This window comes from Diceros bicornis, chromosome 4 (assembly GCF_020826845.1).
Source record: "Diceros bicornis minor isolate mBicDic1 chromosome 4, mDicBic1.mat.cur, whole genome shotgun sequence".
Lineage (NCBI taxonomy): Eukaryota > Metazoa > Chordata > Mammalia > Perissodactyla > Rhinocerotidae > Diceros > Diceros bicornis.
In genome coordinates, this window is record NC_080743.1 from 3118160 (window position 1) to 3134107 (window position 15948).

Here is a 15948-nt window from a genome sequence, read left to right on the forward strand (position 1 = left end):
ATATAGAAGACCTAAATAACAGAATACCTATAAAGAAGATCAAATTGAGGTAGTCATCTATCGCCACGTTCTGAAGACAGAGAAACACCTTCTTTCAAGAGACCACGGGACACTGACACACACTGACCACTGAGGAATCCTCAGTAAATGTCCCCAAGGATGCAGTGCAGGTGACATTGATTTCAATGCAGTGAAACGAATTTAAGACAAAATGGGAAAAATAAGTGACTCGGGTCAAGGAGGAAATCAAAAATGAAATTGTATGATATCCATGAATGTTTTATTCCCCAGGGTCACATGGCTGACAGTGGCAGAGCCCAGACTTCTGGAATCTCCTCTCCTAGCCAAGCCACTCGGCCACTAGCTGTCAGGAGCCGGACGCGTCCCCTGAGCCTGGGTCTCCCTCCTGTCCAAGGGCTCGGGTCCGCGGGTTTGAGGCCCGGGGGGAGGGGAGGTGTGCGGGCGGCGCGCGGGCGGCCACTTGGTGGAAGCGGGCGGTGCGGGTGCCGGCAGCCGAGGCGGCAGCAGGGGGCGCTGGGTCTCCGGCCTGGGCCCGGCTGCCATTGGTCGGGGTGGGCGCGGGGCTGCGGAGTTGGGGGAAAGTGACAAGTTGGGGAGGCTGAGAGCAGGGGCGCGAGCGCCGAGCGGGAGGAGCGCCGCACGGCCGCCGAGGGAGCGCGGACGCGGCCCCGGGCCAGGGCGCTTCCTTTCCGGAGCCGAGCCGGAGCTCGCCGCCCGCCAGCGCGACTCGCACAGCCCGGGCCGGCGGGGCGAGGGGCCGCGGAGGGCGGAGGCGCGGCGGGGGCAGAGGGACAAAGAGCTCTGCGGACGCCCCCGGCATCCTGCGGGGCCAGCGGCCGGGGCGGGCGGCCGGGACGCCGGGCCGAGCCCGTGGATGTTGTGCGCGCGGCCCGGGAGCCGCCGCCGCCGCCGCCGCGAGAGGAGGGATGCCCCGGCCGAGCCGCCTCGGGGCGCGCCCGCCGCTCCCGGTGCTGCTGCTGCCGCTGCTGCTGGCGGCGCGCGGGGCCGCTGCGCAAGGTAAGAGCCGGCCCGCCACCCTCCTGTCCCCGGCGCGGGCGGCCGGTCACCGTCGGGGCTCGCGGACGCGGCCCGGGGCGCGGGGAGGCCGCGGGGAGGCCCCGGAGCCGGCCGCGGGCGGGGTGCGCGCGGACCCCTCGCTCGGCGCCCCGCGGCCGTTGTCAGCTTTGACAGGAAGCCCGGAGGCTGGGAGTCGTGGGGCGCTGCGGGCACTTCCGTGCCGTCGGTGCCCCCGTCTCTCGGGGCCCCCTGCGCGCCCCCCGGTGTCCGGGGAGTCTGCCCTGCCCCAGGAGCCGTATTTGCCCCGGTGCCTGCGGGAGCCCAGGCTGTGCGCGCCGGCCCGAACAAAGTCCTGCGCTCCAGGCTCGGCCCCCGCGCCCCCCTGCGCCCCTCCGCGCCCCGGCTCTGCGGCCTTCGGAGGGTCGCGATGGAGGCGACGGCGTGTGCGCCGCCGCCGCCGCCGCCGCCACTTTGTGCAAAATGTGCTGTCAGGGGCGGCCTGCTGCTCCGGAGTGCTCTGAGAGTGCACGTGTGTGTGTGTGTGTGTGTGTGTGTGTGTGTGTGTGTTACAAACAAGGGGGAAAAGCCACCTAATGCATACTTGATTTTGGTAATCTCCAAAGACAATGGCAACAGTTAGAGAAAGACTGCGCCGAATGCCCGAGCGTCTCAGCTCGCTGCGGGGAGCCCGGCTCCTGCTGTGTCCGAGCCGGCGCACAATGAGAGGGAAGGGCCCGCTGCGCCCGCGGAGACGGCCGGTCATTCTTCCGAGGGTGGAGGGGGAAAGCTGATGAAAGTCGCCAGGGGCTCGGGCCGCACTTTTAACATGCATCCCTTGAGGGGGTGCCGGAGCCCCTGGATTCTTCCCTCCCCCACTCCCAGCCCAAACCCCTGAGGATAAGTAGGTCTCTGCCCTTTTATCATGCATCTTTCATTTTTCAGGTAGCGCTGTACTTAGGAAAAGAAAAGGCTAGGAGCTATTTAGCAGCCGAGAGGTAAAGCTCTATTCACTACACAGACTGACTACAGAATTAGTTTTCCTGAAATCTGGCTAATAATTTTAATGGTAGAGAGCACACTCTGGAAGGAAGTTGTGTGTGGATTTTGATTTCTTAGAGATGATTTTGGGGAGGTGGGAACCCCATTTTCTGAGGATGATTCTGAAACTGATCCTGTAGCTGGTGGTGCTAATCCGGAGGCTCCCGGGGTAAACATAGCCCTTAATTGTAATTAAGATGTACATCAGCAGGGAGGGCACCTTCCCGATGGAAAATCCTAATGAAATGTAAACAGCCCAGTCACAGGGATGTTTGCTTCGTGATGCCAAACTTCTGGCCCCATGCCAGGACACCTGGGTGAAAAGTAAGAAATGGGCCAGGCTGCCTAAACAATGTAAACAGCCTTCTGACGCCAGGTCCCCGGGGAAATTGACGTGGAGATGACCAGGGTGAGTCCAGCTAAGGCCGGGCTTCTGGCTTGGGGCCTCCATTAATTCGGTTATGTCCTCTGTCGACTCCTTTACTTCCATATAACCTTTTAGATCGTGGGGGGGATGGTGGATGAGGAATGCACCTTTCTTTGCTCATCTGCCTTTAAATATATGTCCCCACGATGACTTTGCTGAGTGTAAAGACAATTTTGTTATCAGCAGTCATCCAAATTCTGTCTTGTTTAACTGTCTACAGGCTTTTAAAATTTTTTAAAAATAAGAGTATTGCCTATTCCAAACTCTTCAATAATGAGCTCAAATCTGTTATTATCGTCTTGTTTGTCATCTTTTAAATCCGTCTCTGTTTCTGTGAATGTTTGATCTTTTTTCTGGGGACCAGGCTTCTGGTGGAACTCAGCTTTACTTTCTTGTCTGATCCAAGATTCTTAAGGTAACTCACTCAGCCAGTGGCTCAGGAAATCAGCTTATGGGGAGATATGTTTCGTTTATTTATTTTAAAAAAATGCTCAGCATTTCTCCCATCATTTTTCTTTTTTGCTAGCCAGGAGGAGCAAACCTTTAAATTTATTTTTTCTGGTCCGTTCATTGTTGATCTCCCCATCTACCCCTGCCTACTCAGCGCTAAACCTCTTTAAGAGGCTGAAGCCATTATGACTGCGCCGGGAGCTCAGGGCCTTGGAACCCACCAGGCCTTTCTCAGAATCCTGTTGATGCTGTGGTAGTGGCCCAGTGGCCTGCTACTGGGTTTGCTGTTATTTTGTAAACCTTCCAAGGCCCTTTTAATAGGTGTTTGTCCTGTTGACTTTTAGAATAGCAGCCTCTTGAGGGCAATGAGACTGTCAGCTTTCCCGCTGAAAACACTGAGGGCCAAGTCAGCCAGCCCCAGCTTTCCTGGAGACGCCTGAAAATCCTCCGGGGGGTGGAGAGGGGAGCATACAGAGGCCTGGTAGACCCAGGGTGTGGTCACACGGCCTCTGGCAGGGTGTGGGAGCTGTTTCACCTCTAGTGTCGACTCAGCATACCAGGGAGGCCGTTTTGTTCCTCTGGTGTTGCGATTATCGTTGTGATGTTTGGTGAGGAGTCCTTTTAAAAACTCAACTTCAGCTATGTTTTGCTCTCTCCATCTCCTGCCTGGTGAGCGTAGGCCTCAAATTAGACTTGAAAGTTTCTAAATGGTGTGTCACTTACATCCATTAGTATCCAATTTGGCTGTGGTTTGATGGTGGCCACACAGCCCATTTCAAATATTTTTGAAAATTTTACACAGCATCCTATGGAGAACGGAATGCGTTGTAGACTACGTATACTGATGTAAATGTCTCTACATGTAAATGGCATGTGCGTGCACACATGTGTAGTAGGCAGTCCGTAGATTTTTGTTGAATGAATGGAGAATAAGTTTTTTGGTCGTATGTAAAATTGTCGTATGTAAAATTTTATTTGCTTTTCTTAGTAAAAATGCAACATGATGTTTTCAAGGATTTTTCCTTTTCTTGCCCCATCTTCTAGTGTGAAGGGAGTGTAGTAGAGCTTAATGGTTATGAGCACAGGCGGTGGAGTTTAACAGACGTGGGTTCGAACCTTTTCTCTGCCACACACCGGGTACGTTGATTAGTTTTTCTGAGCCTTACCGGAGTGTTGTGAGATTTAAGGGAAACCATGGATACCAAGTCCTGGAGAAGAGCACCCAGCCCAGACGGTCTGAACTTGGGGTACGTGAAATTGAGGAAATGCTAACCCCCAGAAATAACATACAAAATTTCATTTGTGTTTTTGTGGTTGTGTGTTTCTAGCTATAATCTGATTTTCCAAGCAAACTGCAATCCCAAAAAGATAGGAGCCATTGATTTGGAGTGTTGGATGCCTGGGGCAGGGAGTCCCCTTCCTGGGTAGGTTGGGGGGTTGCGGGTTGGTGGCAGGTTCTGGGCCTCAGCCCAGATCTGCACAGTCCTTGGAGCCTCTATCTCGCCTTGCTTTCCAGTTCCCCTCCCACCAGGCTGTCTGTTCTTGGGCCTGGGAGAGGCTGAAGAATGGTGCCAAGTCCTTTGACCTCAACTAAGAATGTATTTCCCTGAACCCGAGCATTCTGAGATGCCTCTGTTTATACAATTTAGTTAACAAACACTTGCTTAATCCTTACAATGGGCCAGTTGCCATTCTAAGCATTTTGCAAGTATTAACTCACTGAATCCTCACAACAACCTATGAGGGACATGGCTTAATTAGCTCATTTTCATTTAGGCACAGAGAGGTTAAGTTACTTTCTCAAGGTCACACAGCTAGGAAATGACGTTACTGGGCTTACAAACCATAAGAGATCATGTTCTTATCTGAACTGCTGCCCTAGACAGCCTCTCCTGGTTTGAGTCTTATGATTTACAGCGTCTTTATGGATGGGCGAAAGGTGCCACTGTCCCAGGTTTTCCAAGAGCAGCAGAGGGGCGTTTTCTGAGCCATATCTAGGGGTTATAAGAAATGATCAGAGACAGCCAATTTCAGTTTTCCTTCCTGCGCTGGAGTTCCCTGAGCTGGTCTTGCTATAACTTGGAGAGAGACTGGAAAGGTCTACACCTCTGATCAGGAGGAATTACATTGTTGTAATGAACTGCGACTTTGATGCAGTTTGAGGAGTGTGTCTAGCAGTTCCTTCCAGCCAGCGATGAGCTGTATTTTGGTGAAGTGCCTTTGTATTTGCATCTCTGTGTACAACTCGGGTTGTAGGCTGAGTGGGCTGATTTATTGGAGTGCTCTCTAGGGGGAGAGCTGGCTTGCCAGCTCCAAGGTCCTGGTGTGGACCAGACCCTGGCAGATCCAGCCCCAGCTGGGAAATACTCAAGTCTCTGAGGCCTGTTGCTCAAACAGAAGGGCCTCAGCCTGACCTTGCCTGTTCTCCGAGGTGTGACAGGAGAGCCTGTTCTGTAGACACCCGGAGAGAAAGCAATAGTCTTCTAGGAGTCTGAGAAGGTTCTCTGGAGTTGAAGGGAGGGGAGGGCAGAGAGTGGGGGGCGAGGAGACCTCTTCGAAATCCTTAACTAAATGCAGCTGCTTGTTACACGGAGCCTGACTTGCATGCCAGGAATATCTAAAAAGCTAACGAATACAAAATAAAAATAAACAGCAGTAAAAAGGCTCTCTCTTTGTTGCAGTAAGCTCGGTTGGGGTTTTCGGTTTGTTTGGAAATGGGATAATTGCGGCATCCACTTTATTTTGGTAAGGCAGTGAGATGTGGACTGCTGTCATGTCCCTGGGATGCTACCACCACCTGAACGTTTTCCTTCTCACCTCCGCCTCCGAGCGCCGGCACGGACGTCCATGGGGCGGAGTCTCAAACTCTTGCCCCCGAGTGAATTACGTGGGAAGAGGGCAGATAATTTAATGGGATAATCTTGGCAGGACCCGCAGATTTCACACCCCATCTCTCACTAATAGAAAGGCAGTGGAAGGCTACAACATCCTCAGATGAAAAGCTTGTGTAAAAAGGCTCTGCTTCACAGTGACTGTCTGTCCATAAATAAGGTTCTGTAGAGTTTTGATCCGAAAGCTGTGATTAGATCCTGATAAGCCAGGCCTCATAATGTTTGGCCTCCTTACATTTCCTTTTTTTTTTTTCCCCTCTCTCCATAGAACCGTAGATTTTTTTTTTTAAGAGGGAGAAGGGATCTGAAAGATCGACCAGTCCAAACTGTTTATTTTCTCAAGTGTTTCTGCACAGAAAGGACCTTCTCTTATAGCCCTGCCAGGAGGCAGGGTGGGGTGGCAGACGTGGGATGGGACTGGAACCTGATAGACCAGGGAGAACTAGGCTTTGCTGCTTATTGGCTGTGTGACCTTGGGCAAAGTTCTTTGACCTCCTGAGCCTCGGTTTCCTTCTCTGTGAAATGGGGATAACAGTAGTGTCTGCTGTACAGGCTTTCTTGAGAGTTACAGGAGATGATGGGCATAAAGCACCTGACCCAGCGCCCTGGACCCCGTAGACATGCCGCGTGTTAGCTGCTGTCGTCACCAGGGACTTGTTGGAGAAATCGGAAAAACTGGCTCCAAAACAATGATCATTATGCTGTGAGACACGAACCAAGACTCAGAGAGCAGTCATTGTTGCAATATTTTAAGACTCCTGACAGAATCTTAGACCTGAGTGGCACCCAGGCCGGGGCTGGGGACCTGGAGGGGAGGAGATGACACAGGGCAGTTTTGCAAAGCCGTAAAACAAAGACTTTTTTCAGAACAGTGAGCTCTTTGGGGAAGAACAACCCCTCCCTGGAGTTTGGTGTAATTCCAGAATCCTGCGATGGGGAATGTTACATTTCAGGGACCTCCACTTGTAATCTGACCGTTTTTAACTTCAATATCCAAATAATCTTGCTGAGCACAACTTGAAAGAGAAGGATAACGGCCGGAGGAAAGAATCCTGAGGTGCTCTGTTAGCCATTTAAAATTTCTGAGTACAAAGAAAAAAAATGTTCATGTTACCCAAAGAGAGAAGAGTAATGAAGTGTGTGGGAAGGGGAAGGAGATGAAAAGAACTTCTAAAGACCAAGGCAGAGTTTGTGTTTTTTATTTTTATTTTTCAACAGTAAAGCTTATCGGTCAATGCATTTCAAGTATTACATATTTATTATGTGCAAGATATGGTGTTAGTGTGCAGGAATAAAACGTTATCCCTGCCCTCAAGGAGAGATGGAGGAGGGAAATTCTTACTTTTGTAAAGAACCTACTATGTGCCAGGCATAGTGTTTACAGAGATTAGGTGTATATGTCCCAGCAGCCATTTGAGGTCGGACTTCGAGCCTGTTTTACAGATGAAGAGACTGAGGCTCAGGGAGGTGAGTGTCTTGGTGAACCTCACACAACTGTTAGGGTGGGATTCAGCATTTGAACCTAGACATTTGAGTCTGGGTATTTTGACTGGACTCTCAAGTGTGTGCTATTCCACCATCCTTGAAGTGTAGCTGGGGAGACGGGATGAGCAGGCGCGTACCTCCGCCTGCCCACGAGCTCTCCACCAGGTGAATTACAGGAAAGGGATGTGAAAACGTGCTGTGGGACACAGGGTGGGAGACGTGAATTCTCACGCGGGAACTGGAGGGTGGGGGAGAACATGAGTGTCCTTCCTGGGCCTGTTGTGAGGACGCTCAGAGAGACACCTATGTGAGAGAATGCGTGGGTGCCGTGCCGGTGGGTGCTGGGTGAGCGCTGGGTGAGGGTTCTGCGTAGTCATTTAGCCAGAGAGGCCGGGTCAGGATTTATCTGCCTCAAAGGCCTGTGTGCTCTTGGTCCCCTGAGCTCCTTCTCAACGGGCACGTGGGTGTTGGGAGAGTAAGTGGCTGTGCAGATGGAAGGGGAGACACCGAGATGGTTTCCTGGTATCTTCCTCACCTGCCCTAATCCTGACTTTTGGAGGTGGCTCTGCTTTGGGTGGGGAGGGGACTTGGCACCCGTGAGAATTTGGGGAGAATCACGATGCCTGATTGTAAACTGCAGCACTCCCTGAGCTCTGGCCGGGTCCACCTCGTTCCCCGTTCCTTCACTGATCCTGTGTTTTCTGTGCGCTTACTGTGAGCCGAGTATTTTGCTAGTCGTTGGAGATATAAAGTGAAGAAAGCCGGGTCTTGGCCTTGGAGCGGTTTTCGAATGGTGGATCTCTGGCAGAGAGTGCTATCTGAGCACCAAGTCTGCTTCCCTGTCTTCCTGGGCACATGGCTGGACTACATTTCCCAGTTCCCTTGCAGTTAAGTGAGGCCATGTGACCAAATATTAGCCAATGGAATGACACTGGAGGCAATGAGTGTCGTTGGTAGGCTTGTCTCATAAAACTTCCCGGGCAGGATTGTTGTGATCCTGAACGTGGTAACCCTGGAAGTCCTGTGTTGAGGACACTGATATGTCTGTGTATACATATGTATATCGTTGTCAGCCATAGTGCACCACGAGATCAATTTTGTGGGTCAGGACCTTCATTTTTAGATAGAATATAATAGGAAATATCAGAGTGCATTACATTAATAAGGTGAGTATTGTTTTAGGAAACTTTAGCTTCAGTGCTGTATATGCTGATTTGGGTTATTATTGGGCTCTCATGATCAAGAGTTTGAAAGCTGCTGGTCTAGTGGAGGCAGATGAGTCCACAGCTCTGTGCAATGGATGTGGTTGTTACGACAACAGTGGTCAAGTCCCAGTGCTATGGAGACGCAGGTAAGGAAGCACCTAGGAGGCAGAGATGGCAAAAAGCGTTTATTTTCCCGTCAATTGGTGTTGGCTGCCTGGGGTGCAGTGTTGAGCAGGCCTCTGAGGTTGCCTCCAGAGGCTCTGAGAAGGAATGCTGTGATCTGATGGCAGCATCTGCCTGGGCTTGGGGAGGAGGAGTAGACCTAGTTTAATCCGACCCCTTCACTTGGAGTCTGGGCTCCTTCCAGTGAGTTAAACCCCTTCCCAAATTATTTATGGCACACATATGGTGTTTCTTGCACCGTGCTAAGCGCTGTGGGGAATCCAGAAGAAATGTGAGTAGCTCTTGGAGAGTTTACCTTTGAGGGGCAATAAATGACGCAGTTGTGAAATCATTATACAGAGCTGGCAATTATAGACGCAGAGTGCTGAGGAGGGAGCGCTCTTTCGGGAGGAAGTGGGATCTGACGCTGCAGGGCAGGCTCCTAAATCCCAGTCCGCCTTTTGCCTACTTGATAAAATCAGAACAGTGTGGTCACGGTTCCCGTAAGCCAACAATCAAGAACTGTAAGTATTTTAACTCGCGTCGTCTTCAGGGCAACCCCATGAGGTAGGCATTAATTATTATCCCCATTTTCCAGATAAGGACACTGCAGTACAGAGAAGGTAAGTAACCTGCTCAGGATCACACAGCAAGTTGAGTGGGAGAGCCAGGATTTGGACCTGGTTCTCTTGAGTCCAGGGCTTTGTCCTTGGTCTGTATGCTATACTGCATGTCAGGGTTTTTCCAAACACTATCTGATGATTCAGATTCTCTGTAAGATCCCAGCCAAATAGCTGAGTCAAAATAATTATAATTAAATCCTCCGTTTGTATAGGGCTTTGCAGCTTACAAAATTATTTCATGTATAATATTACCATTAATTTTCCAGATAATCCAATGAAACAGGATTTCTTTGTATCTCTTTCTCTCCCTTTGAAAATGAGGCGGCTCTCCTGAGGTCCCTGATGCCGGGAGGCCTGCCTGAGACCCAGCCTCTTTGACCTCAGGCTCACCGTGCTTTCTGCTCTAAAACACTTCATTACTCTGAGATCCTGAAATATGTCTGTTTTCACCAGCAAATGAACTTGTCTGATTCTCCTCGAATTAGCTCCTGTTTTCGGAAATAGCTGTGAGGCATTTGTAGGGGAGCCTGGAGCTAGGATTCCTGTAACCCGAGAAAGTTCCCTTGCAGATAGACTGAGAGAAGTTGCTAGAAGACAAGGAGCGTCCTGCGTGGTTGGCGAGGCAGCGGGAGGAGGAGACGGGGACGGGGGGTGGGGGGGGGTGGGGGGGGTGGGGTGGGGGGGTGGAGAAGGGCTTTGTCTTCGGAAGGTCTCGGCGTGAAGCTTGCTCGGCTTCTCTGAGACTCCCTCTCCGCGCCTGTGAATCGGGAAGCATGATGGTCCTCCCCTGCCCGGGTGTGAGGGCCATGGGCCTGGTCCTGTTCCTGCGTGCAGAACGGAGAACAGCAGAGAGCACTTCCCCCTGTGAGCTTGTCCCAGGACGTGATGGGGCAGCATCTCTAAACCTCAGCGCCTTGATTTTGTAACATAATCGTGTGGCAGACACCTGGAACTTGCAGGTTATGATTTTATTAATATTTCTCAAGGACAGGGGCTTTCTGATGCTTTGTCAACGTAAACATCCCAGGTGAAAACAGATCTGCTGCCTGAATCAGCCTGGCTCTGCAAAGCCTCCCTTCTGGCTCTTCCCAGCGAGTTGACGCCCTTTCCCCAGGGTTCAGGCATCACACCAAAGCAGCGTATTCCCCTCTTTCTCCATGAGAGAGGTTACATCCTCACCTCTTGGAGTTCCCTCTGCCTCTGGTATTTCACGGTTTTTACATAATTTTCGCACTCCCTGCAGAGCACTGTTTTTTTTCTTTTCCCCACCTGAACTTTCAGTGCTGAAGGATAGCCCTTCATCTGGACCCTGGAAGAAAGGGGTGCTTCGCTCTGCGGTGGCTGTTTACCCCCTTCTCCCTTCAGAGAATTGTGTGTGTCCTGTAAGAAGCTCCAGTCCCGGGTGTGGCCTGTTGGAGATGGGCTGTGTAGACCGCGGACAGCATCAGCGACAGTTTGTGATGGTGTTCTTAGTCTACTGGAGAGTTACCGTCTTTTTCTCCAGGCTGCTCGCTCTGTCCTCTCACATCCCATGTCCCTAAGCTGAGGAATCACATGCTTCGCCTGGGTCACATACTCTTCAGAGAGTTGGGACCTGCTGTGGGCCTCGGGGGACCCCTGATAAAGGGCCTTCCTCTTCCCCACTGAGCAAGGGAGGAGCTGAGTGGAGCATGCCCAGTTTGTTCTACCCAGTTCATCGTAAGTCACTGTGGAGTGCTGTGCCCCAAGCACCTGCAGGGAGTAGTCAGGAAAGGGGCAGAGAGAGTCCAGCACTTAACACCGGTTGGTTTCCCTCCGCAAGACGGGGTGTAGGGAGTAAAGCCTTCCTCCCTCACGCTGGCTGCGGCTTGATCTTCTTTAAAGGAGTAATTGCCAGATTTCATGGTTGTGTTGGGGTTAAAACTATGTATATAGATGAGATGGTCAAACGTTTTATAGATAACCCTCCCATATCTTGGCCCCAGGACTCGGGTTGAGAGTTTCTTACCAGTCCAGATGTGGATGAAGCGGCCCCAGACTCACAGAATCCAGTCGACAGAGCAGTCACTCTGTGCTGGCGTGAGGATGGAGGAAAGAAGGGACCCGAGGGGCACGGCTCCTTCACCTGCTGAGTGACATGTCCTCTGCAAACTACAAAGAGTCACTGGCGATTCCATTTGGTTATTGATTTATTTAGCGACTGAAGTGGATGCTGGAGAGATATATGGTGGTCTCCCGTCCTGGGGGAGGCTTCCTGTTTTTGCTGGGGAGGCAAGATTGATACCGCACACGGTGTGAGAATAACTCACTGGATCCAGCCTCACCGTCCTGGCCTGTGTTAGGGCCCTTTCTCCATCTTGCTGCTCTGGAGCCTGCGTTCTCCAGCAGCCGCCCCTCTCCCCAGCACAGCCGGCGCCTGCTGCTCCCTCGCACCATCTCTGCTCCTGGAATCTCGCTCCTCAGCCGCCAGGCTCCCGTGTCCTGTTCCGGAACCCACCCCCTGTCCTTCCCTGCCCTGCGCCCCCACGTTCAGCCAGTAATCTCACACGGGCCCCTGCGTCACCTCCCTTGTTCTGATGTAGCCCAACCCCTGGGTTTTAGTCTCTGTGATAATTATCACCATCATTTACTGAGCGTCTACTACAGGCCACACATCTGGCAAGGCATTTTGTAGTGGAATCCTATTATTTGGTCTCTCCAGAGTTATTGCCCCAAATTCAGCCCCTCCCCTCCCTTCCTCTGTCTGCCCCTCTATCACTCGGGAGAAGAAACTGCTCTCCAACCTTGTTACGGGGAGACCGCCAATCATACTCCCTGCCCCCCAGCCTCACTCTGACTGGCTAATCACAGTCCCTCCCTGGGCTTTAGGGGACCCTCTGGCGTGGGGAAACTGGGAGATGCCCTCGGCCATGTCTCTGCCCTGGAGAGAGGCTGGCTGTAGGAGAGAATGGCTTCCACATCCGTTGCCAAGCACTGTCCCATCTCGCCAGCGTCTCTCCAGGCTTTCTCCTCCGGGCCGTAGACTCTGCTGTGGGTGAGGAGATCGTGTTCTGACCGTGCACACGTCTTACACACTGATCCGCACAACACAATGAAGTGCTATTATTTTTTTAATCTAAAAAAGAAAGCAGTTTTAATACTTTTTCTCATGGGAAAATATATGTCCATTAAAAACAAAATAAAAAATGTAATATGAAGGTAAAACTCACCCATAGTCCTAACACTGAGAGATAACCTCTGATAGTGTTTTCTGTACGTGTGTGTTTGTAAAAGGAGGTGCCACTTTTATGCCCCAAGAAAACCGAGGCTCAGAGACGTTCCGTAGCTCCCCCAGCGTCCTATAACCAGCCGCCTTCCACTCTGCCCACTTTATCGGCAGGGACTGGATCTTACTGTCTGATCCAGCACCTTTTACTCAGTAGAAAATCAACAGATACGTGTGGGGTGAATGCTAAATTCAGTGTAGTTAAGTGCCACGAGGAAGGTGCCATCAGTAAGCTTAGTGGATCAGGAAGGAGAGAGGTGAACATTGGTCGTAATTACCAGGGCAGTTTTTTAAAGGAGGTGGAGGTTGAGTGATGAGCTCATATTGATTTGATCTCTTCCATTATGCAGTCTCCTGTGTGGTCAGAGCCAGCGAGTGGGGACACCTGAGCACTTCCCGCTATCAGGGCTGGGCTCTGCCCAAGACTTAATCATTCCATTTCAGCTTTTCTGAAAATGCAAAAGATCAAAGTGAAAATGTGTCTGTGTGGCCATGGCAGAGGGGCAGAGGAAGAGATACAGGGTAGCCAGAAGGAAATTCACAGGTGTTGGGGCAACAGGAAATTAAGACCTAAAGAAATACAGTGGGGATGGGGAGGTAGGGGCACAGCCAAAAATATTGTCAAGGCCCCACTGACAGGACCTTCAGACAGGCCTGCCAGTCTGTCTGCACTCCCCCCCCCCCGGCCCCGGTGTCATCTGGCACCTTTGCACTTGGTGGCTTTTCCATGTCTCCTCTCAACCCATCAGCCCCCGGTCCTTCTGCTCTGGCTCAAACGTCCCCTCTCTGCCCGGCCAGACTAGATCGGGTTCCCACCTACCTGCTTTCCTAGCACCCTGTATTTCTGGATATTCTTCGTTATAATTTGTAATTAAATATTGATTTGTGCAGTTATTATTTTTGTGATGTCTTCTCCGTCACTGGACTGGATGCTCTTGGAGCAGGGTCTGAGCTGGATCACAGCCAGTGCGGGGCCTGCTGGCTGATGGAGTCCACCCTGCCTACTGGCTCTGAGCTTCGTTCTCACTTCCTAGAGGCTGGGATGATTCCGTCTGCTTTGCTATTACTGCCCAGCAATTTAAAAATGCATCTTTGAAACTGAAAATCTCAAGTCTATCTCTTCCAAAAGATGAGGACTCCAGCCCGTAAAAAGTCAATCTGGACTCAGTTAAACCTGCTGTAGCTCTGTTTGCAGGGGAGCAGTGGGCAGCTCGAGAGCTGGGCTGTGTTCCCAAGATGGAAAATCCTTGATAACTCTGGGTTCTGCTGCTATAAATTCGGGTCACTCTGCCTTTAATTGGAAACAAATTAAAATTCTCCCTTACAGTCCTCTTTCTCTTCTTTCATGTATCCTGTGTTTAAAAAAAGCCGTGGAAAATCCTGGCACCCTGACCCGGGGGAGAGGGCCCTGTGCCTGAGCCTGCAGGCAGGTTTGGGCTGTGGGGCCGCTGAGAACGGGGTGGTGAGGGATTCTTCCCTGCCCTGAGCATCCTTCTCCTCCCTCCCCTGTCCTTCTGCTCCCCACTCCCCTTTCTTCCTTCCGGGGTTTTGAAAGGTTGCGTTACTAGGGCAGTGTCCCCTGGGGACCTGTCACCCTGTATTCTTTCTCTCAATAAGTAGAGGGGAGAATTCTCTGTTTTGAACTTGTAGGCAATCTGGGTGCAAACATGGCCGGAAAGGCCCATGTGTCTTTGTATTTCCTACAACACCTCTTCTTAACTCCCTGGAGCTTCTGCTTCAGGCTGGGCCACCTTTCCTTCGTGCCGGAGAGAGAAAGGGACCTTGACAGGTTTGGTTGGGCTTCTTGGGGACTGAGGTGGGGAGGAGAAAGGCCTCGGTGGTTACATTTCTTGCCCGGCTCGGGTCATTCAGGAGGGCGGTGGGTTAGCATGCACAGTGAGGCCTGCTCGGTGCTGGGAGGCTGGCCTGGTGGGAGCATGAGAGGGGCTGGCTGTGCAGTAGGGCGCGGGCTCAGGTCCTGGACGTGCGGAGGAGGGAGCAGCTCCGCAAGGTTCGGGTTGGGTTGGCAGAGGGGACTCAGGAAAGATGTCTCAGGGATGCTCCGCTGGAAAGCACATGTCTGGGAGGCTCTAAAACCATAACCCATAATGCATTTTTTGTCCTGTTGATAATCCTATTCTTTTTTATCCTATTGATAATAATGGATGGGTTTATTTTGACAAATGAGTTCACAAAACTCATTTGATGTTTTGTGATGTTTGATGCTCACTCAACTAAGTGATAAAACCATTTCCCAGGCCGTCTGTGTAGGTGAGCCCTCCTTGGAACCTCAGCGGCTCCACCTGGGCTAGAGCCACTCAGAGGGAGGCTGGCCCCACGTCTCAGTGCCGGGTGGGCTGGGTTCAGGACCCAGCCCAGGCCTCCGCCTCGCCAGAAAGCTGCTCTGTTCATGGTCTGGGTCTCAGTTTCTCCATCTCTGCAGTGGGGATTATGATACCTTCCTTGCAGATCATGGAAATGAAGGAGACGAGCGAGGTAGAAGCCCCTCGAGAACTCTCAAGTCCTCTCTGAGACTGAAGGATCAGAGAGCAAGAGTTTGTCTCCATTTCTTGGAGAGGGTCTGAGAGGCTTCCTAGATTCACTCAACAACTATGTGGCTGGTATTGTTCTAGACACTGGGAGTGAAGCAGTGAGCAACACAAAGACGCTACTCATGAGGAGCCCGAAATAAAGAAATATGTCCCCATCAGGTGACTGGAAGTGCTCAGGAAGATGGAGCAGAGTAACAGAAGCAGTGTGGGTGGGGTGGTGGGGAAGGCTGCATGAGGAAGTGACTTGAGCAGGGACTGCGTCTTTGAAGGGAAGGAGAGGGCACAGTGGCTGTGGCGGGAGACCCCCAGGAGGGGGGCCGGTGGGCACAAAAGCCTTGAGGTGGGAGGGTGTTCTCAGTTAACAGTGCACAGCAAGTGTGTCTGTTACCACTAGTAGCATTTATGGAGTGCTTGCTATGTGCCTGGCCATAGTCAAGCTTCGCTGGCTCCTCTCAACAACCCCCTAGGTGGGCCCTGTTATCACACCCATTTCGTAGAAGGGGAGACTAAGGCATCCTCAGCACCCAGCCAAGCGAGCCAAGTTGTGCAGGTAACTGAGGAAGAGCGAGTGTCCTCATTCACATGGGGTGTGTGAGGCAGCCCTGCGCAGAGGAGAGAATGCACGGTTTGGAGAGAAACAAACCTGGGCTTGGGCCTGGCCGGCCACTCATCTGCTGTGTAATCTTGGGCAAGATGCTTAACCTCTCTGGGCCTCAGTTTCCTGATTTGTAAAATGGCCTAATCAAATCTCAGAGGATTGTTATGTATATTAAGTGAGAAATCCAGGTGAAAGGATGGCTGTGAAAATGTTACTTTGTTATCATCATCACTGT

The 15948-nt window shown here is 51.7% G+C and overlaps 1 protein-coding gene across 3 annotated transcripts in view; it reads left to right on the forward strand.

The window, feature by feature from the left end:
* Positions 1-623: 623 nt before the first annotated feature.
* The window catches only part of ROR1 (receptor tyrosine kinase like orphan receptor 1), a 374358-nt gene continuing 359033 nt past the window's right edge, over positions 624-15948 (forward strand). For 2 of the 3 annotated variants that reach the window (XM_058538217.1, XM_058538216.1), the window contains exon 1: positions 1598-2485. Coding sequence is in view for 1 of the 3 variants with exons in the window: in XM_058538215.1 (XP_058394198.1) it covers positions 948-1038 (91 nt within the window). In the remaining 2 variants the exon portion in view is untranslated. Of the gene's footprint in view, positions 1039-1597; positions 2486-15948 lie in introns of those variants that run through there. The other variant, XM_058538215.1, reaches the window with a different exon arrangement.